The sequence below is a fragment of the Aspergillus uvarum genome (assembly GCF_003184745.1).
Source record: "Aspergillus uvarum CBS 121591 unplaced genomic scaffold BO82scaffold_8, whole genome shotgun sequence".
NCBI lineage: Eukaryota > Fungi > Ascomycota > Eurotiomycetes > Eurotiales > Aspergillaceae > Aspergillus > Aspergillus uvarum.
Window position 1 is genome coordinate 1 of NW_020291305.1, and position 22,618 is coordinate 22,618.

The 22,618-nt window shown below is 52.3% G+C and overlaps 8 protein-coding genes across 8 annotated transcripts; 4 read left to right on the forward strand and 4 right to left on the reverse strand.

Annotated features, from left to right (window-relative positions):
* Nucleotides 1–2,585: 2,585 nt before the first annotated feature.
* Nucleotides 2,586–5,227, reverse strand: BO82DRAFT_351306 (SUMO ligase MMS21). The gene is made up of 6 exons (XM_025634391.1): nt 4,981–5,227; nt 4,094–4,915; nt 3,145–4,033; nt 3,001–3,071; nt 2,857–2,927; nt 2,586–2,796 (listed from the first exon to the last, which is right to left on the reverse strand). The coding sequence occupies exons 2-4, from the start codon at nt 4,801–4,803 to the stop codon at nt 3,063–3,065; spliced, it is 1,608 nt and encodes a 535-aa protein (XP_025495151.1). The 5' UTR covers nt 4,804–4,915; nt 4,981–5,227; the 3' UTR covers nt 2,586–2,796; nt 2,857–2,927; nt 3,001–3,062.
* Nucleotides 5,228–5,840: 613 nt separating this feature from the next.
* On the reverse strand, nt 5,841–8,322 carry abd1 (mRNA (guanine-N7)-methyltransferase). The gene is made up of 4 exons (XM_025634392.1): nt 8,106–8,322; nt 6,238–7,829; nt 6,002–6,168; nt 5,841–5,944 (listed from the first exon to the last, which is right to left on the reverse strand). Exons 1-4 carry the CDS (start codon nt 8,310–8,312, stop codon nt 5,910–5,912), a joined length of 2,001 nt encoding a protein of 666 aa, XP_025495152.1. The 5' UTR covers nt 8,313–8,322; the 3' UTR covers nt 5,841–5,909.
* On the reverse strand, nt 8,281–10,535 carry BO82DRAFT_328178 (cytochrome P450; the record flags this gene model as incomplete). The annotated part of the gene is made up of 5 exons (XM_025632998.1): nt 8,281–8,930; nt 8,988–9,414; nt 9,473–9,804; nt 9,885–10,058; nt 10,142–10,535. 5 exons carry the CDS (start codon nt 10,533–10,535, stop codon nt 8,635–8,637), a joined length of 1,623 nt encoding a protein of 540 aa, XP_025495153.1. The 3' UTR covers nt 8,281–8,634.
* Nucleotides 10,536–12,029: 1,494 nt separating this feature from the next.
* BO82DRAFT_275861 (terpenoid synthase) lies at nt 12,030–13,238 on the reverse strand (the record flags this gene model as incomplete). Its single annotated transcript, XM_025631128.1, has 3 exons — nt 12,030–12,351; nt 12,461–12,813; nt 12,909–13,238. 3 exons carry the CDS (start codon nt 13,236–13,238, stop codon nt 12,030–12,032), a joined length of 1,005 nt encoding a protein of 334 aa, XP_025495154.1.
* Nucleotides 13,239–14,005: 767 nt separating this feature from the next.
* BO82DRAFT_275693 (uncharacterized protein) lies at nt 14,006–14,818 on the forward strand (the record flags this gene model as incomplete). Its single annotated transcript, XM_025631124.1, has 2 exons — nt 14,006–14,523; nt 14,605–14,818. The coding sequence occupies 2 exons, from the start codon at nt 14,006–14,008 to the stop codon at nt 14,816–14,818; spliced, it is 732 nt and encodes a 243-aa protein (XP_025495155.1).
* Nucleotides 14,819–15,575: 757 nt separating this feature from the next.
* Nucleotides 15,576–17,205, forward strand: BO82DRAFT_425448 (FAD-dependent oxidoreductase; the record flags this gene model as incomplete). Its single annotated transcript, XM_025640329.1, has 4 exons — nt 15,576–15,874; nt 15,944–16,215; nt 16,293–16,663; nt 16,744–17,205. 4 exons carry the CDS (start codon nt 15,576–15,578, stop codon nt 17,203–17,205), a joined length of 1,404 nt encoding a protein of 467 aa, XP_025495156.1.
* A 492-nt stretch (nt 17,206–17,697) lies between these two features.
* Nucleotides 17,698–19,583, forward strand: BO82DRAFT_389575 (uncharacterized protein). Its single transcript, XM_025638460.1, has 3 exons — nt 17,698–18,255; nt 18,329–18,412; nt 18,481–19,583. The coding sequence occupies exons 1-3, from the start codon at nt 17,745–17,747 to the stop codon at nt 19,239–19,241; spliced, it is 1,356 nt and encodes a 451-aa protein (XP_025495157.1). The 5' UTR covers nt 17,698–17,744; the 3' UTR covers nt 19,242–19,583.
* A 348-nt stretch (nt 19,584–19,931) lies between these two features.
* Nucleotides 19,932–22,455, forward strand: BO82DRAFT_381021 (Zn(II)2Cys6 transcription factor; the record flags this gene model as incomplete). Its single annotated transcript, XM_025637808.1, has 3 exons — nt 19,932–20,453; nt 20,521–21,000; nt 21,073–22,455. 3 exons carry the CDS (start codon nt 19,932–19,934, stop codon nt 22,381–22,383), a joined length of 2,313 nt encoding a protein of 770 aa, XP_025495158.1. The 3' UTR covers nt 22,384–22,455.
* Nucleotides 22,456–22,618: the final 163 nt, after the last annotated feature.

The following is a 22,618-nucleotide window of genomic DNA, read 5'->3' on the forward strand; positions in this document are numbered from 1 at the left end:
TTTTTTTTTTTTCCTTTTGATCCATATTTAGGCATCACTCAAGGAAATGCCGCGTCCGAACAGACCATTCTGTTTCGCCCACACTACGGAGTACATTCCGCTCAATGCCCAATCGGCAAGCCACACCCGATCGGGCTGACGGACAGAATAGCCACGGGGTTGCATGCTGTCTGGCACAGATGCGATGATGTGTGATGGCTGTTGACTACACTCTTTCTTCATGACCGGTACCCTGGGAGGAGTTTCTGATTTATTTGAGCTTTTTCTGTGTATCTCTTACCGGTTATATATCCCAGGGCGTGCTCAAAGGGACCGAGCACAAGGGTATTGCAGAACATGATCATGAGTAAACACTGAATTTAACCAAGATATCAACCAACAAGTCTCCTAGTAATCGACCTCAAAATCTATCTCATCGTCCGGGATAGAGTCTTGCTCTTCGTCTTCGTCTCCGTAATCGTATCCGAGCGCTTCGTAGTCCACCTCCACGTCCTCGTCCCGGTCCGCGTCCGGGTCCGCGTATCCTGCTTCTTCTCCTTCCCTTTCCTCGTCTGGATCATCGGTGTCTTCTCCTTCCAATCTTTCATACACGTAGTCTGGATCAATTTTCCGGTATGCTGGGCCATCTTCCTCCACTTCTACATCCATATAACCCTCTCCTTCCTCTGAGTGCACCGATTGCACCTCTTCTTGGTATTCTTCTTCTTCGAATAGATCATCAATGTTGGCAATCTCTTGTCCGCTGGTCCTTGGCAAGGTGTCTATTCCTTCTTCCTCTGCTTTGTTGTCCATGTCTTTATTGTCGATATGTTTGATTTCTTCTTCTCCCGGGCCCTCGTTTGCTCCTTCCCGTTCCGGATGTCCTTCCACCTCATCGGCCATCGTTCCAGCATTGACGAAGCTGACCCATTCCTCTTCTGCTTCTTGTTCTTCCTCCCCATCGTCGACTGCATCATCAACTGCTTCACCCCCCAGGAGCTGACTTTCATCTTCCTGACCTTGTTCTTCTGGGTCTTCAAGCTCAGCAATCTCAGAGTCGACGACAAGTGGGTTATCGTCTCTATTTTCGGTCCCTTCTTGCGCTGCGTTGTCCCCCTCTGATTCATTCTGTATTTCTGAATCAGCGTGTTCTTCTGATTCATTATCCCCTTTTAATTCATTTTGATCGCCTGATTCTTGCTCTGGGGTTTCAGTTTCATGACTTTCGTGTTGAATGAACTCTGGGTCAACAACGGGAGTGTTCACTCCATCTTCTTTCCTTTCTTCTTGCACTGAAGTATCCGCCTCTGAGATGTTTTGTTCCTGTTCCTGTTCCTGTTCTTCTTGTTCTTCTGCTCTCACAATTTGTTCTTCTTCTTCTCCTCCTTCTTCTCTCATGTTCTCATCTTCCTGATCTTCAGGCTTTGCGAACTCATCTTCAACAACATTGGCGTTGACATCCTCATCTCCGCCTCCTTCTTGGTCGGTATCGTCAATCGCTGCACCATCTGCGGTGAGCTCATTTCCATCTTCTTCCACAACAACCTGATCTCCGTACGCGACAGGTTCCTCAACAACATGCTGATCTTGATTCTGCTCCTCGTTGCCTTGATCAGCTCGCTCTACTGACTCAACACCGGCGTGCAGACCTTCATCTTCCTCCTTCTCCGAACAACCCTGGTCTTCTTGCTTGTCTGATCCATTTTCAGCATGCTGACTCTGCTCCTCCTCCTCTCTCTTTTCAGCCACTACATCCCTACTTTCGGGCGCATTGTCTGCTTCCTTCTTTGTCTCTTCTATGCTTGTTTGTTCCGTTGGTCCAGTCGCGACGTGCTGATTCACATCTTGATATTGAGCTTTGTGCTCAATAAAATCAGCATCCAGTTGACGACTTCCATTGTTTTCTTGCTCTTCGTTCTGGACATCTTTCTCTCTTGTCTGCACCGCTTCCTCGTCCTTTTCGATGACCTCTGCTTCCTCCTTCATATTTTCCTGGATTTGCTCTTTAACAGGTTGAAGTTGAGAATCAGCAAGTGCCTCATCTTCCTGCTCTGCATCTGCCTGGACATCTGGCTTGATCAGGGCATCGCCAACACCTTGTTTCTTCTTACTCCTGATGCCATCCTCCTCCTCATTTTGTTCTTGTCCAGCTGGTTCATAAGCAGCTTGTTGAATCTCTTCCTCCTCTGGGACGCCTGCATATTTCGGCCCAGCTGAGCCAGTGTCAACACGCTGTTTATCATCATCTTCTACCCTTCCCTGGTCATTCTGCTCATCTGTTTCAGCGTCAGCGAGCTGACTCTGGTCTTCTTCTCCCCCATCATGTACCTGGTCTTCGTTCCCCGATCGTTCGACAGCATCGTTCTCACTCTCCTCCTGTATCACTTCATCTTCCGGAGCTTCTTGTTCGATAGCTCTGGTGTTGACATGCTGATGCGGTTCGCCTTCTTCTTTGAGGACATCTTCCTCATCTTCTTGTTCAAGTGGTTGAGCATGAACAAACACGTCTTCTTCTTCGGCTTTTTCAACATCAGTGTGCTGTTTCTTGCCTTCCCCTGATGCTCCCTGGTCATCTTGTTTAACCGCAGTGTCAATATCATGGGTTTCTATTTTTCTCTCTTCTTGATGGACATCCTGATGGTCTTGTTGTTCAGCTGATTCAGCATCGACATATTGCATTGCCTCATCCATATCCACCGCATCCTCCTGCCTTTCTTCTCCATGTGTTTCCTGTGGTTCCTGATTCTCTTGCCCTAGCTCCTCTTCATCTTCTTCATCCACTTCCCCCTCATGTCCTTGGGTTTCCTTTGTCTCATGCTGAATTGCGTCATCAGCATCCTGCATCGATTCTTCGGCTTCTTCATCTCCTTCTCTTACCTCCTTTACCTCTTCTTCAACCTCCATCTCATCCTCTTTGCTTTCCTGCTCCTGAAATTCAGCTGCCTCATCTTGAAATGTGTCATCAGCAACCTGCATTGTCTCTTCAAACTCTGCTCCTTCATCCCCTTCTTCGTCTCTTACCTCCTGACTTCCCTCACCAGCTTCCTCCTCTTCGCTTTTCTCTTCCATCTCTTGATCTTCATCTACCTCGCCTTGTGATATGTTATCAGCCACTTGAATCGCTTCTTGAAATTCGTTGTTTTCGTCGTTCTCCCCTGCCCTTACCTCCTGGTTCTCATCCTCGTCCTCCTCCCCATCATCCTCATCTCCTGCCTGCCAATGTCCTTCGTCCTCGAATTCTTCGTCCTCCTCATCTTCATTTCCCACATTTTCACCTGCCTCCAGGTCCACAACAGCAGCGACGGAGACACCGCGTTCCTGTTTGATTCTGATCCGGTCTTCTTGAGACGCCACTCTTCTTGAGGTAGCTGTGTAGCCATCCTCATCATCACTAGCAAGCGTGATCCCGCTTTTCCTACTTCTCTTCCTCCGCCCACCAACACCTCCTTGATCATACTCTTCCTCCTCGAGTTCTTCCTGCTCGCGCCTTTGGGCAGCCTCGGCTCTCTTCAACCGGCGCAGAAGAACGGGATCACTTCGCAGATCAAACTCGGTCAAAACCACCTCGCACACCGGACATTTGACACAGTGCACGCGGCGCGCACGTCGGCCCGCGTGTCCACTGGACGAAGCGTGTCTCGGGTCCGGGGCGGTGGTGCGGCTCTGCGCAATCATCGCGGTGATAGCCTCGCGCTCGAAGCTATGCGGGCATTTGGTGCTGGTGACCGGATCCTGGAAGGGGAGGAGAGTAAGCGGGCACTTGAGAGAAATGCGTTCACGGGAAATAGCGATGTCTTCGTCTGAAGCACTTTCGTCATCGACATCCTCAGCGGAAGGATTTTCGGCGTGGCGAGAGGTAGTCGACATTCCTGATACTGCGCTTGTCGCGGCGCCCCTGCTGCTGGTAGCCGAAGTTGTGTGTTTCTTGTCGGCTACATCTTCGAGGTGGGCGAACCAGGTCGAGGCATGCGGGAGTGGGGGAATATCATCACCCGGGTGTTTGGCTTCGTGGATGATGCGATAGAATCCGATATAGGCGTTGTTGGTGGAGTATCTGATCGCCTTGTTAGTCTCTCGTCTTGTCTCAATGAAAAAGGAAGCAGGATTGACATACTTCTGGGTGAGCGACAACCCACTCCACTTGTCCTTCGTCGCGGTGACACTCTCCTCTATCTTGCCCACCAATGTCGGTCCGGGATTCTCTTCGTCGTTATCGCCTTCCTGGCCCTCCTCCTCATCGTCACGAGCATCAGCATCCTCCATTTCCTCATCCCCATCTTCATCCCTCCTACTTCGCCGACTAGTTCTCGTCGATCGACTCCTAGTAACCACCGCGCCATCCACCACATTCACATTGCCGTCCAAGCCCCGTAGCATCTCACTCAGCCCCTCCAGTTTAACCTCCGCATCAATCGCACCCCGCATCTTCTGATCCAATTTGGCAGTTGTAGCTTTCACTTTTTCTTTGAGCGCGGCCACCTCCTCCTCATCATTATCATCATCCTTTCCTTCCTCAGCGTTCCGCTCCTTCTTCCGGCGCATCCGCTCCTCTGCGTCCGTCAGCCGCTCGTTGATATCCCCGGCCGCCTCGGTCAACTTTTCCTGCGCATGCTGGAGATGCGTCTTCAGGTTCCGGAGGGGTTGGCTGGTCAGGAGGCCGAGGAGGGCGGCGTGTGAGGTTGCGTAGAGGGTCAATTGGTCGGACTTGGGGTTGGAGATGGTTGGGGGCTGGTAGGGTGGTGGTTGGGGGATTGTGGAGGAGGCTGTGGTTGTGGTGGAAGATGAGGAGGTGGGTGCAGGTTCGTTTCGGCGGCGGAGGGGCATTCTGAAAGAAGGACTTGCACTTGCAACACGTATATTGGTTTGGGGTTGTAGACGCTGCTGCTGCTGCTACTGTTGTTGTTGTGGCTGTTGCTGTTGTTTCTGATATTGCTCTCTGGTATAGAGAATGTGTTTGATGTTAGGTTCTTAGGTGATGAGTGTAGGAGCCGGGGTCAGTACCGTCAGATCCGACTTGTTCTGCCAACAAAATCGCTTGTTGATCAGAAGGGGGGTTAGCCGTACGTGCTGTGTGGTTTTGGTCTTGGGTGTGGTCTGGTCTGGTGGTAGTGTGAGGGCGTTCTTTGTTCAACTTCGTGGACAGACCAAGTCAAAGAAACGATAGATCCAAACCAAAAGAAACCTGTTTCGTTTGTTCAAGCACCTACCTGTTTTACCTTTACCGTTACCTATTACATACACTGCTGCGCTGCGCCGTCGCTCGCGAGATGAAAGAAAGCCAGAGCGCGCAAAGAAAGACAGAAACGCGCCGCGGTCACGCTAGTATGGTTCGGGTTATAGCTGATTTGCACTTTGCGACAGTTCTCGTTCCCTTATCGGCGCTTATCGCTTTTTATCGGGGCGGTTTATCGGGGGGTGGTTGTTTATCGGTGGGGCGCGCGGTACTTCCTGTACCTGAGGTACAAGTGGTGGTTTTTCTGCCACCGCCCAACTTGAACAGTTTTCGGTGCCTGATTTTCGGGAGCTGTGCATGGGCGGATGCCTGATTTGCGCTCGCGAGGTTGCTGGCGTTCTGCCGGTCAAGTGCCGGCCAAGGCGGTGGGGGTTGGAACAGTTTCCTCGCCGAGTTTTGAGCCAGCCGGCTGTTTTGACCACTTTTCTGCCGTTTGGACGGCGGTCAGGGAAAGAACCCATTCCCAGGGCCGAGTTTTGGCCGTGGCATCGACCGGCGTTCGCTGTACTTGGTAGTGGTTAGGATGGTTGACACATGTTATCTTCACTTGGTTCTGAGCTACTCCTGGTGACGTTGCTTGAAGTATGATGGTTCAAAAGACTACATGCATTGAATTGAGTGAACTGTAGCTAGTTCTATTGCCATCAATGTAGATATAAGAGCAAAGTGCCAAGCTAGGGCTAGACCCATCATCCAACTAGACCTTGTAGAAACAGAAGGCGTGGTAGAAACCTATAGCGTCTTGTTAGCTTGGCTAATACGACCAGCCCTCCGAAGAGTAGTACTTACTGACTGCCTCCTGCTCCTCCGCCGTCATGCTGAGTTGCCCGGTATTGCGATCACGCACACCCATGCGCTCACTCAGAGGCCCCAGCTCGGCATCGTCCTTCTCGTCGCGCCACACTTCCAGGAACGGCTTCCGATACTGCAACTCCAGGTTGTACTCCTCCGTCAGACTATCTCGCACCGTTAGCCATGTCCATACCGATATACCAGACTAAAGAAGAAGAAGGTAAAACACGTACGCTCGGAATGCTTCCCACGGCACCACGTATTCCGGCACCTCCTCCACAGCCTCCTGCATGAAGTAGTTGTACCTCCAGCCGAACGGCGGCCGGAAGATGCCATCTTCGGGCGTATCGCCGGGGAACCGCACGCGGTAGATGGAGTTGCCCCATTCGACCTTGGTGGTGTCCTCCTCGACTTCTCCGTCCTCGGGCTCGGCTTCTTCGTTCTTCGACGCCGCCGCCGCCGCCTCCTCGCGCGCCTTGCGCTTAGCGTGGCACTCGGCCACCTTGGTACTGATAACATCGGAGTTCGGGCAGACACCCAGGAACCGGCCGCCCTTCTTCAGACAGCCGGCCACATTGCGCAGCATCTGCCGGGCCTTCTCCTCGCTCTCAAACGCATAGTGGATCGCGAACATCGAAGCGACCACGTCGAAGCCACCGCCGCCCCAGCGCGAGCTCATCACGGAGCCCCCGGGTCCCGCGTTCGGATCAATCCCCACCCGCTGCACAATGTCGATATCCCCCAGCCACTCTCCAAAGCAATCCTTCGGCGCGAACTCCGCGTGGAAACTCGGGCCCCGGCCGCCACCACCGCCCCCACGACCACCGCGCGGACCTCCGCGTCCCGACCGCATCTGACTGTATCGTTCGCGCGCCTGCACGATGGAGACCTCGGCCGGATCCAGGCCCACGTACAGATCCACCGGCTGCGGCGCCAGCTGCCACTTGCCCAGATCGCCGCCCTTGCCGCAGCCCAGGTCGATCACCAGGAGCTTCTTCTGCTCGACGGGCGGCGGGCCCGTGCCGTCGGCCCAGTCCTTGGTCCCGATCGCGCGGGACACAAACTCCTCATCCGGCGAGAACTTCTGGATGAGCGTGCTCTTGACCCAGTTGTTGAAGCTGCGCAGGCCCTTGATCTTGCTCTCCGTCTTGCGCCACTCGCGGCCCCGCTGCGGCACGGCGTTGTAATGCTGCCGCACGAGGTCCGTCACGCCCCGGATCTGCGAGTTGCGGATCGCCTCCTCCTGCTCCGTGCGCTCGCGCTCCTCCTGTCGCCGCCGGAGGGTTTCCCGATCCACCAGGCCCATCCGCGCGCCGCCGCCGGGCCGCTTGCGCGGGCGCGACTGGGCTTCCGGGGTCGGCGACCGCGGCGGCATGGGCGGTGAAGGGGATCGGTTCTGCGCGTTGCGGTTGGGGCCCTCGTCGTCCCGGTCGCGACGCGAGTAGGCCGATGGCGGGGTGCGACCGCGCTTGCGGAGTTTCTGGTGGCGCTCCTCCACGCGCTTGCGTTTGGAGATGGACCGGTACTGTTGGTCTGTCGTCGTTGTTGTCGAGGCGGCTTCGTCTTCGGGGAATTTGCGCTTGTAAGGGTCATGGCTTTCCCGTCCGTGGTGGCCGCTGGGCGAGGGAGAGCGGACGGGCTCCGAGTACGAATAGTCGCCCATTTTGGCGGAGGGGCCTGGTGGTTGGGATGGGGGTTTTGGTCGGGTTGAAGTTTGGGTGAGGTTGCGAGGAGCGGGTTTGTCGGGGAGTCTTGCAGGAAGAGTTGGAGAGAGGGGGGCCGGAATCAGTGAGATCGGAGACTTCAATTGTGGCTCATCTGTGATCTTTTGAGTAGCAGTGAGTTTATGGTAAAGAATCAAGTTAGGTGAGACTATTTTCAGTCTTGATGGAGCGATGAAGAGCAGAGATTTCACCGCAAGTGCAGCAAGCAAGCAAACAAAGCCGGCCCCATGTCGGGGAATCACCGCCTCCGACGCCACCGCTCGCTAACCGCAGACTCCACCGGGAAGAGGTTCCTGCAGTAGTGTTGGTTCGGGGGGAGGGGGGGGGGTTTGCTTGAGGGGGATATGCATGGGGTACTGGGGGTTCATAGCACGTACTCTTTGTTGTTGTTGGTCTTGTTGTTGTTCTTGTTGTTGAGAAGAAGTGATGGTTGAACGAGGACGGATTGGGGGAGATGGAGAAGACAAGGCGGCCGGCGGAACAACTTCCGCCTTCTCTTCCCAGCGATCCCGTGCCGGATCATACATGCTGATGCTGCCTCGCCCACCACTCTCGTGTGTTGTTGTTGCTTCATCGGTGGTCATGGTGACAGTACACAAGAAACTCCCCGATGAAACATGACGTGGACGTGGAAAGGGGCATTCAAACCCGATGAGTCTAAGGGGCCTCTCCGTCTTTTTATTCTCCCGAAATTCGTGATGCTTGTGGTTTCCCTGGTTGGAGGCAAGCCCCAACCGTGTTTCTCTTTGGCCGCATCCGGACAATCGCAGCAGCACCCGGTGCTGCTGAAGGAGTTGCGATGTACAGTACTGGCCTGTAATTCAATTCTACCAACTGGAATGCTTACTCACAAACAGCTGCTAACCTGCTACTACTAGGTAACTACTCCCAGAACCCTGAATTTGTCTACCTGGGACGGAAGATCAGATAATAGTCTGGAATATGCGCCGTGAAACAATCCAACACCCCGTGGCATACTTTCTCCAGCGGTCCTTGTCCCCCCCCGGGGGGAAACTCGAGGTGGAAATTCTTCACGATGGTGGCCACGACAAGTCGCATCTCCATCATCGCAAACTGCTTCCCCGCGCAGGCATATTTTCCAGATGAGAAGGACTTGAATGCTTCCTTGCAGAGGATCATCTCCGGCTTGCTCGACCACCGCTCGGGGACGAAGCTATCCGGGTCGACAAAGTTTCGTGGATCTGTGGACTTGTCAGCTGTGCTTACAGGCTCTTTGAAGTCAATGGGGAAGTTCGAACCTCGGTGGATTGTGTAAGTAGGTGTAGAGACTATTGTCCTTGGAGGGATGTAGACTCCGGCGAACGTAAGCCCCTCGGGGCCAGTCTCGCGGGGGACACCGCTCGCCACGCTAGGATACATGCGAAGACCCTCGTTGATGCAGCTTTCCAGCCATGGCTTGCCTGCTAGCGCAGCATGGGTGAGCTCCTCGCCCGCAGGGATAGAAGAATCCACCTCCTGTTGCAGCTTCTGGAGCTTGTCTGGATGCTGGGCCAACAGATACAGAAGCGCACTGACCGTCGCGGCAGTGGTATCACTGCCAGCAGTGATTGTAAGCTCCGAGTCGTAGACCAAGTCTTGATCTATTTCGCTCTTCATTTGGCCTTCATTGTTGGCCAGAGCTCCCTCGATCAGATAGCTAAAGAGGTCCTGATGGTTCAGCTCCATCTGTGCCCGATCAGCACGATCCATTCATTCGGGTTTTCCCGACGTGCCCCCTACGTACCTGTTTCCTTTTCTCCAACTGTTCGCTACACCAGTCCAGCCAATGCTGGTTCTTGGCTCGCAGGACCGGGGCATTCCGCACCAATTGAGCAATCCAGCTCGCGCACTGCAACACGCTCGCAATGCGACCAAGATCCTTCATCTGTTGTATGTTCGACGGTGGAGCGCCTTGGAGCATATTGAACGATTTGCCAAATGCAAGGACGCCCATGGAGTCCCAGGTGAACGCGGCAACCAGCTCATTGACTTCCTGTTTGTGCGGTGCCCGGGAGGAGATCATCTCGGCCAGAACTCTACAATGGTCCAGGATGAAAGGCTCGTAACCGGCCAATGCTATCGAGCGGTGTCAGACCAATCTTGATGGGACGGTATCAGCTGGGAGGGGGCATAGGCAGGAAAAGCACCTCGAGGACTAAACCCACGATCCCAAAGCCGCCTCCGCTTTGTATGAAACGCCTTGTCTCTGGTCATCTGCAGGGAATGGTTGGGATAATTCAGGTCGTAGAACGTGCCCTTGACGCACGATGTCCCCGGCCCGTGTATAGCCTTGATGGCTGCTGGATCATCTATGGAGATCTCACGTGGTTCTAGCGATCCGGTCAATCGAATCTTCACTTTTGTAATCTCCATCCAAGATGTAAGTCTAGCAGTATTGATGAAAATTACATACTAATCCGAACAAAGGTCCCATATTGGCGATGGAGCTCTTGCACCCGGAGATGCCATTTGGCATCGATGACCGCCGCCTTGAGCGACCAGAGCGCCGAGATCCTGGCGAGTCTGGGCCCGGGAAAGCGCCGCAAGGCATGGAAGAAGTAGCGGTAGACGGCGATGGACAAACACAAGGATGTGTTATAGCTCACGACGGCGTTCAGCGTGAGCCAGAATGCATGAGAGCAGCCCGCGCCGGCCAGGAGGACGAGCACTACGGCCGGCCCCAGACCGAGAGCAGCCAGGACGGGAAATGCATATACATCCCACTCGGAGTGGATAAACAGGCCCAGGTGACCGGTAACGCCCAGGACGGTTGCCAAAATGCAGGTTGATACTTGAATCGGCTCCATGGTCATACATGCAGGAGAACGACGGGAAGCAGACTTTCAGATCAGAGCAAAGGGGAAGGGTGGGGAAGGGTGGGGAGAAGAAGGGTCATGCTTCCCACGCAAACTACAATATATTGGGGTTGTTTGTTGCTGTTTCTTCATTCAGCTTCTATCAATAATATCCATTCATTTCTGAGAGAGGGAATATTTTTTTTTCTCCTTCCAGGTATCCGAGAAGTGCTGACCTCAACTGCGTTTCTGGATGGCTAAGGGTATCCTGGCTCTGAGGGAATGTGACAATGACTACGAGATGGGGGCAAATGTCATACTGAAGTGAGATCATCGTCCATTCATTGGAAATCTCCCAGCATTGCATGTCAGATGTTGATTCTCTCCTTCATCAAACTTAGAGCGATTTCTACTCGTTGACTGTTCTTCCGAGTAACATGTCAGAGTTCATTTTTCTCCTCGCGTAGCAGTGATAGAGAATCATCAACTCTCGTGAAGCCCAGGAGGGGAACCTGAAGCCTAGGAGAACTACCATACTATTGCCGAAGAATACGAGCAAAGAGATATCTAAGGCATACCGATACCTAAGGCTGACTGGTAGGCCGCCGCAGTGACTCTGGGAATATCGCGTGTCTTGAATGCAGAACTACTCATGCTTTTAGAGTCATCAAACTGCGAGAATAGTCGCACAGCACCCGGCTTTCGACGTTGAACAAAGGGAAGCTGAGATAATGGGACCCAAATAAGTGGAGTGAGAAAAGGAGGTCTCTGTGAGAGGCTGACAAGGATGCATGGCCGTGTAATTGCTCCGAGCATCGAGCCTATGGCGGCCGCTAATACAATAGAAGAAAAAACACGTTGGATAAATAAGAAAATGTTGATCTTGGTCGAAGAAAAAAAGCAAGAACAGGAAAACGAAAGGAAAGAGATTGAGACAGGAGCGTGACCTTCAATTTTGAATATGACTGCTACTTCAACTGACAGACAATCAACTAATGATGAAGATTCATGACCAGGGTAAAAATGCTCATGACAATATAGGTTGTCCAAAGAGCATTTTGGGATTATATGCTTGACTGCATCTATCCGCTTACGGGATCCAACATCGTAGAGTGGACAAGGTAGCTAATCCCTCCTAGCTACAGTAAGCCCCTTTATAAAGCTATTCCTAGTCAAAGCTGATGTATAGAATTGATCGGAGAATTATGGTGGCGTGATTTGAGCCGGAGAACATTGTTGTCACCCCCCAAATTTGCGAGAGCTGTGAACCCTCGGAATTTTATCACTAAACTCAGAGAGCCAACCTACCGGATTACAACCATGACACAGTGTAGTAGAGTGATAAAGGGAGTGGGAAAAAGATTAGAACAGGGAGAGACAGACATGTAATGCTGAGTTCAAACCGCAACGCCGCTGTATGTATCGCGAGAGCCATTCATACCACCTCTCATTCCCCTATCTGGACCCATTACCCTATACCAGGTATCACCCACTCTATACAACTTCTTACTGACTTTTCAAGTTCATCTTCTCGTTTCGCCCCCAGATGGATAGCCAGTCTTGCACAGAAGCACTGGCCAGCTTGAGTTCTGTAAAACATGCATTCCGCACCCCCTCGCTCTGAATCACCGCCAGAGCTTTCCTGATATTCCGGGGGGAGCTTGTCTCCAACGCTCTGGCCACCCATTGCCCATCGGGGGCTTCAAGAGCAAGGATGATGGGATACGAGTACTCGTGGTTGCGCAGATCCTCTGCCAGCGCACCTTTCGCCTTGGCGTACTCGGAGGAGTAGACGTTCTTGCAGTCGTTCTGAAGTTGAGAGCACCATCTGTGTAGTGGGTTATATATAGTTAGCGTTCGAGGGGGGCGGATCTTCGTTTCAGAGGATCAGAGAAGAGAAAAAAAAAAAAAAAAAAAAGGCAAGGGGTGAGATATACGCCAAAGTGGTCATCGTCTCGTCCATCGACGTGTCCTCCTTCACCAGCTGAGCCAGCATCCGAAACAAGGCCCCTGTCTTCAGGGAAGCCATCTTCCGATATGTCGCTACACGCTCGGTGTGCGAGGTTGGAAATACACTCAAGCCATCTCGCCTCCACACCAACGACAGGTCCTGACCGGCCAGAATCTCCTCCAGATTCTGCATCAAGAAGGGGGCCAGCTTCGGGAACCGCTGCACCGTCTCGTTCAAGATCTGCGTCACCCGGTAGTAGGCCCGGTTGGCGGTCTCCGAAGGACCATAAATCTTGTGCGCTGCCGGCTTGCCTTTGCGATAGTCGCTGTTGTCGGTGATCTACCGCGTGCGCGTGTGTGCTATCAGTGAGCATGTTCGAGCTGCAGACAGAAAAATCATTTCGGGACAACAAAGGAGACAAGGAAACTACACACATCATCCACCAGCATCAAACACAAGTGAATCGCATCCATGATCTCGTTGACCATCTTGTATTTGGCGGGGTCGTCGATCTTGAGTGTTGGAGAGAGCTTGTGTACAAACGGTGCCCAGTGATACTTGCCATAGATCTGGCGGATGTAAGCATAAGGACATTCGAAGGAGGTCACCGTATCGGGTCTCTTCTGGCCGATCAGATATGCTTTCTTGGAGGTTGGCCACAGAGGAGGCATTCTATCCAGAAGCACATAGACAACAAGAGGGAAAATTCCAATAGTTGCCATCCATGGAAGAGACATGGAAGCAACATCTGAAATTGCGGTCATGATTCGCTGTTCTGCGTTCGTTTTTCCTTCTTTTCGGGGCCCCTTTCCGCGACTGTTAGGGCTTTTTCAATTTAAGAAGCAACCAAGCAAGAACACTTCAGGTTACAGTGCAGACTGATCTAGGAATTTGACTGAGGAAGGGCTCCTCTCCTGGTCTATATATGTATGGCATGAATTGTTAAAAAGCCCCACCAGCTGCAGATGGATTGCTTATGACCCTCGGACCCCTTTCCCTTTTCTGCGGTATCTGAAGAAAGGTGGTTGAGGGCTTGGACAAGTTACACTATCTCGTTTCCTCAGGATTACCGCTGAAGCCATTTCCCTGACCTGGATCCAACCCATCAGCTGGATGTCAGTCAGTCAATCAGTCAGTCAGTCAATTAGGCATAGGTACATGCGCTTAATGCACAACACGATAAACAACTTGCCAGACCTGAAGCTTCCCTGGCTGTCTTGCAGAGCCCTGCAGAAAAAGAATATACGATCCTGGGTCACACGGTTGACAGATTCGAAATCCAGTCCTACTCCGGGCGGGAGAACTTGGAGTACTTGCGTGCGAAGACCGAGGTCGTAGAAGGGTAGTAGCATAGCGGGTCCTCTGCTTTTTTGTGCCTCTTCACACGCTCTGGTACTTGCTATTTCAAGGCAGATGTATATAAACAGTGCCAAAGTAGTGGTGTCAGTGAGGGCATTTCGTATTGGACCAGCACTAGAGCCATTGCTTTTTCTGCCTTGCTTTTCTTCTTTTCCATGGCAGAGCCCTTCAAATGGACGGATTCGAACATTCAGAAGTGCCTGCAGAGTACGAAGCTCTCAAATGGCTTGACAGCCTATTCATCGCGGGGATGGGTCTTGGCTGGCTGGCATACTATCTGACCGTGGCCTATACGTCCTTCCGAGACCAGACCTACAGCATGACCATCGCGGGAATTACAATCAACTTTGCTTGGGAGATCGTATATTGTCTAGTCTATCCAGCCAAGGGGGTGGTCGAGCGCGTGGCCTTCTTTCTGGGGTTGCTTCTCGACATCACAGTCATCTATGCCGCCATCAGGAACGGCTCCAATGAATGGCGCCAGTCTCCACTGGTCATGAACAATTTGGCCCTGGCTTTTGCAGGCATGACCCTCTTTTGGCTGAGCGGACACTTAGCCCTGGCCGCTCAGCTGGGCCCTGGTCTGGCTTACTCGTGGGGAGCCGTTGTCTGTCAGATGTTCATCAGTGTTGGCGATGTGTTTCTGTTGCTGACTCGGGCGAGCACGCGTGGCGCTTCGTATACAAAATGGTGCGTCCGATAGATAGTTTTTGACTCGAGCATTTATTTGTAAATCGGACAAGAGAGCCCCTGTGCTAACAGCTAAGCCAGGCTTTCGCGATTTCTGGGATCCATCTCCACAATCGGCTTTGCCTATATTCGCTGGGCTTATTGGCCAGGTGCCTTTGCATGGCTGAATTGCCCGCTTATCCTTTGGGCTGTCGCCGTCTTCTTTCTCTCCGAGCTGCTCTATGGCTTTTGCTTTTTTCTTATCAAACAGCAGGAGGAGGCATCGCAATTGGACGACAACCATAAGCGTAGGTAATTTGGGCGCTTTGTTCTATGACGTTATCTGAACTTGGATCTCGAGAGCTGAACACGAGGCCATTTGTCGCTCGAGATAGAGAGAATATTGTGGTCTTCGATGACAGGCAAGCCTGTAGTGGATCTCAGATTGCTGTCAAATGTTGCATACGAGGAGTGTAATTTCAGTTTCCCTTCCTTGTATTACCGCGGAGAAAGTCTATGTCCTTGAGTTGTTTCTTGGTCGTGGAGAAGGTCATACAGGGATCAGTGCTGTACTGCACTGTAGGAGGCTTGGGCCTGGGCTGAACTAGACAGGATGTTCTTTTTTTTTCCGAAGAGGAAAAAAAAAAAAACGACCACTGCGTGGATAGATGATGAAAGTTGTCGAACAGTTGTAATTCAGGGTTGATCGCGCATTCAATGCCAGCGATATTCGCTTCTCTTTGGACCATGAGATCTGTTGTGGCGGTAGGCTGGAGAGAACTCGTTCATTTGAGGTGGTGTACAGGAGGACCAAATCAAGTATCACAGAGATACACCCCAGTCAACACAAACAGCGTACCAGGCAAAACCTCTCGGGGGAATCAAACTTGTGAATGCGAGTCATTTTGTGACTGGCAATCAACAAGGAAGGGTTCCCATGGCAAGATCTCCTGGCTGTGTTTCCCCTTGGTCCTTGTAACGCCCACAACAATTCTGAAAACCGTCTCTTCCCAATCTTCCTTCAGTCTGTCTATCACCTCCAGCATTTTATCATATCTCCTTTTCAACCAAATATGCCTGCGACACAGCCTCCCTTCAAAGTCATCATCGTTGGTGGCTCTGTCGCGGGTCTAACGCTCGCTCATTGTCTACAACATGCCAATATCGAGCATATCGTCCTTGAAAAGGGCAGTGATATTGCTCCACAGCTAGGTGCCTCTGTGGGTATTATGCCGAATGGAGGCCGCATTCTTGCTCAGTTGAATCTATTCGATGTCATCGAGCACTTCATTGAGCCTACGCACAAAGCTCATATCACCTATCCCGATGGGTTCAACTTCGCCAATGTCTATCCCAAGATCCTAGAAGAAAGGTATTTCCCTCTGACCTTGAGACGATATCTACTCCCAAATGCGTCAAAATCACACGCTAAGTCTTGCAGGTTCGGATACCCCATCGCCTTCCTAGATCGTCAAAAGTTCCTCCAAATTCTGTACGAAAAGTACCATGTCAAACAAAACATCGTCACCAACAAGAAAGTCGTTCAAGTACGAAAGGTCGATCATGGCCTCCGTGTGACAGCGGCTGACGGCTCGATATATGAGGGCAACCTTGTCGTTGGTGCCGATGGAGTCCACAGTCGAATCCGGTCAGAGATCTGGAGACTCGCGGATGAGCTCCAGCCTGGGCTGATTTCGAACCGTGAACGAACCTGTGTGTGTCCAGTTCTTAGCTAACATTAAATCCGGGTGGATTGTGTGGGCAACAGCGCTGACCATCATGCATTGCAGCTATGACGGTCCAATACTCCTGCATCTTCGGAATCTCGTCGCGTATCCCGAACCTCGAGGTTCATGAACAAATCAACGGACTTTTCGATCATCTGTCCATCCTCACTATACACGGCAAGAAAGGTCGGGTTTTCTGGTTCATCATCACCAAGCTTCAACAGAAGTATACCTATCCCGACGTTCCACGATTCTCGGTCAAGGACGCTGCCAAGCTCATTGATAAATTGAAGCATGTGCGGTTCTTCAAGGACGTCTGCGTGGGGGATTTGTGGAAGAATAAAGAAGTATACTCCATGACTGCACTAGAGGAAGGCTTGTTCAAAACCTGGTTCTTTGACCGTATGGTTCTCATGGGCGACAGTGTTCACAAGGTATGTTTAAAACCACAAACCACTCTACCCTCACTTCGTTCTATTTGGGCTCAAGCTGAAGGGGAAAAAATGATCTGCAGATGACACCCAACTTCGGCCAAGGGGCGAACTGTGCGATCGAAGATGCTGCGACCTTGTCTTCACTGCTGCATGACCTGATCAATGTGTGTGGTGTGCAAACCCCGTCCAATGCGGAAATCCAGGGCCTGCTCCTGAGATACAAAGAGATTCGCTATGGCCGGATGAAGATGATGTGCAAGACATCAGCGGGAGTCTGTCGCACCCAGGCTCGAGATGGTCTCTATAGGACCCTCAGTGGCCGATACCTGATACCTTACTCAAGGAACTTGCCAGCCGATTTGGCGTCAGAGGTCATGGCAGACGCGGAGACGATCACTTTTCTATCATGTCCTAAATGTACAGCACTGGGTTGGCAGGCGTGGGGAAAGCAAGCCCGAAGAATGGCCCACCTTTGCAAAATTATCTGGTTCCTGGTCCTACTCTCGCTGGGCTTGTTCTGTTATTGGATCTCAGGAAGATAGATCACTCGGGTCGAAGTCCAGCGTGCTGCCTTGTCATTGTTGCTAAACAGCAAACAAGCTCGCGCATCCGATAGTGAAGAGTCTAAGCTTGATTGGCGAACGGAGAGGTAGAAGACGCAACTTAAAGCTAGAGTTTTAATTGATACAAGGTTCACTTCATCAAAGCACGTCCTTTTTCTTTTCTTTGGAGGGATTGAGCGGTATCTTGAGAATGAGTAAAGTGCCTTAATCCAACCTATTTGACACGACACAAATGACGAGATAATTCGGAAATGTCACTTGAGCCAGCCAATATCTGCCATGTAGGTGGAATTTCACATCTGTACAAAAAGCCCGAGACCATTGAACTTTCACCGAATTCCTAGTTTACTTTTGTAGTGCCTGAGGCAATACTCCAGCGGATATCGGCCACTACCAACTAGGGACTAGCGCCACCAGCTCCGATGCTCTCCAAGCTCTCATGAGGCTTCCTCGACTCCCCCAAACCTGTATACTTATCCCACACGCTGACCCTAACGCCTTCCCCAAGCTTGGGAAAAATGTCTTACGCGGTGGAAACCAAAAAGCGCAAGTTCCACCGTGTTCTCGAATCCCTGACGAAGCCCTCCTCGACACCCGCACCCTCTAAGTCAGCCATCCCCGGAACCCCCACGCCCGCACGAGAACGTACCTCCCTCGAACATTCGAGCAAAAGGGCTCGCTTGGACTTCAGTGAGCTTCCGTTCGCTCGTAGCTCTCTTCTGAGCACACCCCGCCCGAGTTCGCGAGCCTCGAATAACTCCACAACGCCATCGCGCCCCAGCTTTGTCCCATGGGACCGTGAGCGCTTTCTGGAGCGATTGGAAACCTTCCGTCGCGTGGATCGGTGGGCACCCAAACCGGCGGCGATTAATGAGGTGGAATGGGCCAAGCGCGGCTGGATCTGTAACGATGTAGCGCGCGTGGTCTGCGTGGGCGGGTGCGGTGGCTCGGTCGTTGTCAAACTGCCGGACGAGCTGGACGAGCTGGACGGTTTCGATGCGGAGAAGGTGCAGGAGAGGAAGCAAGTCCGTGAGTTGGCATCTTACCTTTATCTGCATCTCTTTCTTTTTCTTACAAGGGGCTAATTGGGCGTCATCTATAGGTACAAGGCTGGTCGAGGACTATGCGGGACAGATCGTCACAGGGCATGGTGAGAATTGTCCCTGGAGGAACAAGGGGTGCGATGGTATGATTGAGCATTACTTTCTCTTTGCTTGTGCCTGATCTGTACTTAAATTGACCGAATTGCTCTAGCCACGATCCATCGGTTGCCATTGTCCCACCCAGATACGGCAATCTCCGGACTGCGCACGCGCTGGTCCAACCTGGTGAAGATGGCAGATCAATTACCGGAGTACACCACTATCCAGACCCTGGAGTCGCTCGATATTGACGCGATCATCGGCACTCTTCCAGCGGATTTCAGAAGCAACGAAAAGTCCCGTGAAGACATTGGAACAGAGACCCCTCAAGAGACTGAGAATGGCCAGGACTCGGACCAGACAGCCTCCTCCAACGATTTATCAATCAACAAAACCGCTTTTGCGCTTGCCTTATTCGGTTGGGATAGTGTCCCAGACGGGACAGCTGGCCTAGCGGGCTGCAGTGTGTGTTTCCGACGGTTGGGTCTTTGGATGTACAAACCGAAGGCCAACGGGACTGCTGCTCTCTACGACTCACTCGACGTGGTCATCGAACACATGGAATACTGCCCATGGGTTAACGGAACCGCACAGAGCGGCACTGGACGGGCATCCGAAAAGCCGGAGAACCTTCGTTGCGGGTGGCAGCTCTTGAGCCAGGCGCTCCAGGTACGGCATCGCCGCCAAGTTCGATCGACCGTTTCTGTTTCAAGTCGTGCTCCATCCGAGGCTCCCTCGACGGACGAGCTGGTAGTCGACGACAGCAACCCAGAGGCCAAAAAGGCTCGCGATCGCGAATGGTGGGCCAAACTTCGGCGCATGCGACAAGTGCTCAACGTCAAGTCTCCCAGGAAGAAGTCCGTTTCTCAGTAACTCGTTTGCTCCGCTTTATACCATTCTCTTTTCCTTTTGTGTCAACCCACCTATTACATCTTTTATGCAGCGTGGAGTTCACGGCATTTGTAGGCATAGTTCTTTTATTTCTGTGGTTTATCATTGTCATGTTGTTTTATCATGGGCAGAGCGAAGAAGGATCATGATATAGGCAGGGAACGATGCGTTTAATGCTGGCACAAGATGCAAGCGAATCCCTAGCATTTTTTTTTCTTTTCTACAGCAGAGCCATGATTGCTGGGCGAAACATGTGATGCTACGGAACGGCTTCTGTTATCATTATTCAATATTCCGTGACAAGCAGGTTCAATGATCTGGCCTAAGTGACAAAGCGATCAAATCAATCTGTAATGTGCCCTTGTGCTAGGCCTTGAACGTTTATACTTCGTAGTGTCACATGCTTGCACTAACTAGAGCTAATCGGGCGGGTGTGTTGTCCTGAGGCATCAACGGCATTCCTCGCCTTCCCTGGAGTCAGACCCGTTTGTCATTCGTCATGACTTCTTTCTTGGTCAAGTCCACAATGGAGGAAGCAGTATATGGCACGACTTCAATTAAGAGACTCATAAATTCAGTTTTGTCACTCAACCCCTTGGCTGAGCCAAAGTCTGGCTCATGAGCATCAGCCACTTATAGGATAGAGGAGGAAGAAAGAACTACATATCAACAATGAATCATGAAGAAGCTCGGCAAGCCGAGCCCGCCTCCAGACGAGCGCCATCCCAGCCACATCCCCAGAAGCCTAAAGTCCGGTTGAGTTGTGAAACTTGTCGTCAACGAAAAGTCAAATGCGACAAGCTCGACCCATGTACCAACTGTCAAAGGTTAGGGACAAGGTGCGTCCCCGTCGAGCGCGCGCGGCTGCCCCGTGGAAGATCAGGAAGGCTAGCTTCCGGGCGGTCCAACTACGACCCGGATGCGAGTCTGAAGAACCGCGTCGCTAAGCTGGAGGACATCATCCGAGACCTAGTTCGGAGTGGCTATAGTTTCTCCCCCCGAGCTACTACTCCTGTCCCTGATGCGCTCACTGCTAGAGATAATCTGTCCTCTAATGATCGGTTTGGAGCGAGCGTCGACCCGCGCAGCGATGATGATGATGACGATGATGGCGCCTCGGGAGACTCGGACGGCGGGGAGCACACGCCAGATAGCTATCTGGGATCTGCTTTCTGGGCTAGTCTCTTGAATGAGGTAAGTCTCTCGGTTCTCAAACGTGTCTGGCTGGCTGTCAGTCCAATTGACGCACTTTCCGATACAGGTGCCCCAACTGCATCCCCATGATGAGCGCAGTACGAGAGAAGGGAGCGGCAAGGCCGCAGGTAACCAGCTGAAGATGTATCGACGTCTGCTGGCAACGGCAAGTCGGCAGCATGGTTCAACTTCTGGAGAACCGCTGAGCCCTTCAAAGTACGCCCAGCAACAGCTCTATTGGGTCTTTGTCGAAAGAGTGGACCCTGTTGTCAAGATACTGCATAGACCTTCCCTCTGTGCGTTCCTCCTAGAAGGAAAACCTTATTTAGATTATGAACCGGAACATTTGGCTCCAACCGCCCTTGCATCCGCTGTGTACTATGCAGCCTCGTGCAGCCTTTCAGAAGATGAATGCACACGCGCATTCGGTGTACCCAGAGTATCCTTGGTAGCGGGATACCAAAAGGATGTGGAACTGGCTCTTGGGCGGGCAGACTATCTTACTACGAATGATCTGACGGTTTTGCAAGCATTTGTTCTTTTCCTGGTACGTCTCGGCTCCTTGAACGCGCGGTTTGTCACATGCTGTCTAGAGTGTAATCTGACCTGTTGTCGAAAGGTGTCACTCCGATCGCAAGATCAAAGCCGTCGAATGTGGACGCTACTTGCTATGGCCTTGCGCATTGCACAAGCCCAGTCGCTTCATCTGCCTGACCCACCGTTCACAGTCCGACCTTTCGAACGCGAACTTCGTCAGCGTCTCTGGCAAGCGATCGGCTTCCTTGACATTCTAGCCTCGATGGACCGTGATACCGAGCCTATGATGCAGGCGCATTGGCTGCAATCCCACCCCCCCACCCACGTCAATGACGAAGACATCTCCTTCGATATGCAAGAAAGCCCCGTTGATTCTGCCAGCTTTACCGACATGACGTTCACTATGATTGTCGGCAAGGCCCATGTAATCACCAGACTTCTAAACTTCTCCGATTTCATCGAGCCATCAGTGAGCACCCTCGCCCTGCGCCAACAGCTCGTCGTCGACTTCCAACACACCGCTTCCAAACTACTTCATCATGCGCAACTCGACAAGCATCCCTTCAGTTGGTTCGCCCGCTTAGTCGCGGAGGGGATCTATGCTTGCTTGCAACTGATCGTCATCCGGCCCCTCAAGCGCACGCCGCGCTTCACGCCTCCGCACGTCCAAGGCGACCGTCTCATCGAGTTCGCCGTTAACATTCTCCAAAATTACCATTCTCTTCGGGACGACCCTCGCACCGTACCGTGGCTCTGGGTCGAATTCGCCTTCCCGCCGTGGCATGGCCTGGCAGTAGCCGTCGCGGAGCTCTGCGTTTGCGAAGACAGGGCGATCATGGAGAGATTCTGGCCTACAGTCGAGCAGAGCTTCAATCAATTGGGCCGGCTCGTGGCTGATTCGAAGCGTGGCATGCTCTGGAAGCCCATGGAAAGAATCATGGCTCAGGCACGCGCGAGGAGAGCTCAGTTGCTCGCTGCTTCCGCCCCCACCTCCACCCTCTATACATGTCCCTCTTCCTCATCACCATCATCTTCTCAACAACCATCCCAACCGCTGATCTCCTCTGCTGCTACTCCGTACGACTCGGAGGTAACGCAGTGGCAGCAGCAGCAGCAGCAGCAAGAACAACAACAGCCGCCGCAACCGCCACCAGTCTTCACCTCAAACGTACCCACCCAAAGCGCACAGCAACCACCAGACCAGGGCTCATCCGCTCCAGCCGATGCCTTGGCTGCATTAGACACTCCCGAAAGCCTGGAGAACGCCGCCTCCTGGCCCAGCGTCTGGGATGCCGTCGACATGGGGTACGCAAACTCCGCTAACGAGATAACCGCCTGGATGAACTACGAGAACTTTCTCACAGACATATATGTCTTGCCAGGTTTACGGTGATGGTCATAACATAATTATTTGTACATCATCTCAGAACAAGCAAGTGTATGATAGACAAAAATACCAATTCCCCTCCCTACATGCACATTTCCACCGTTGTTGCAACCCCGAGAACGTATATCTGTACCCTTTTTACAGTAAATCATGCAAACGAAACAGATTATCGTCTAATATTTCCACTCCTCAACGAAGCACGCCTACCCATCCGTGACCACCTGTAGTATACATCAATCAC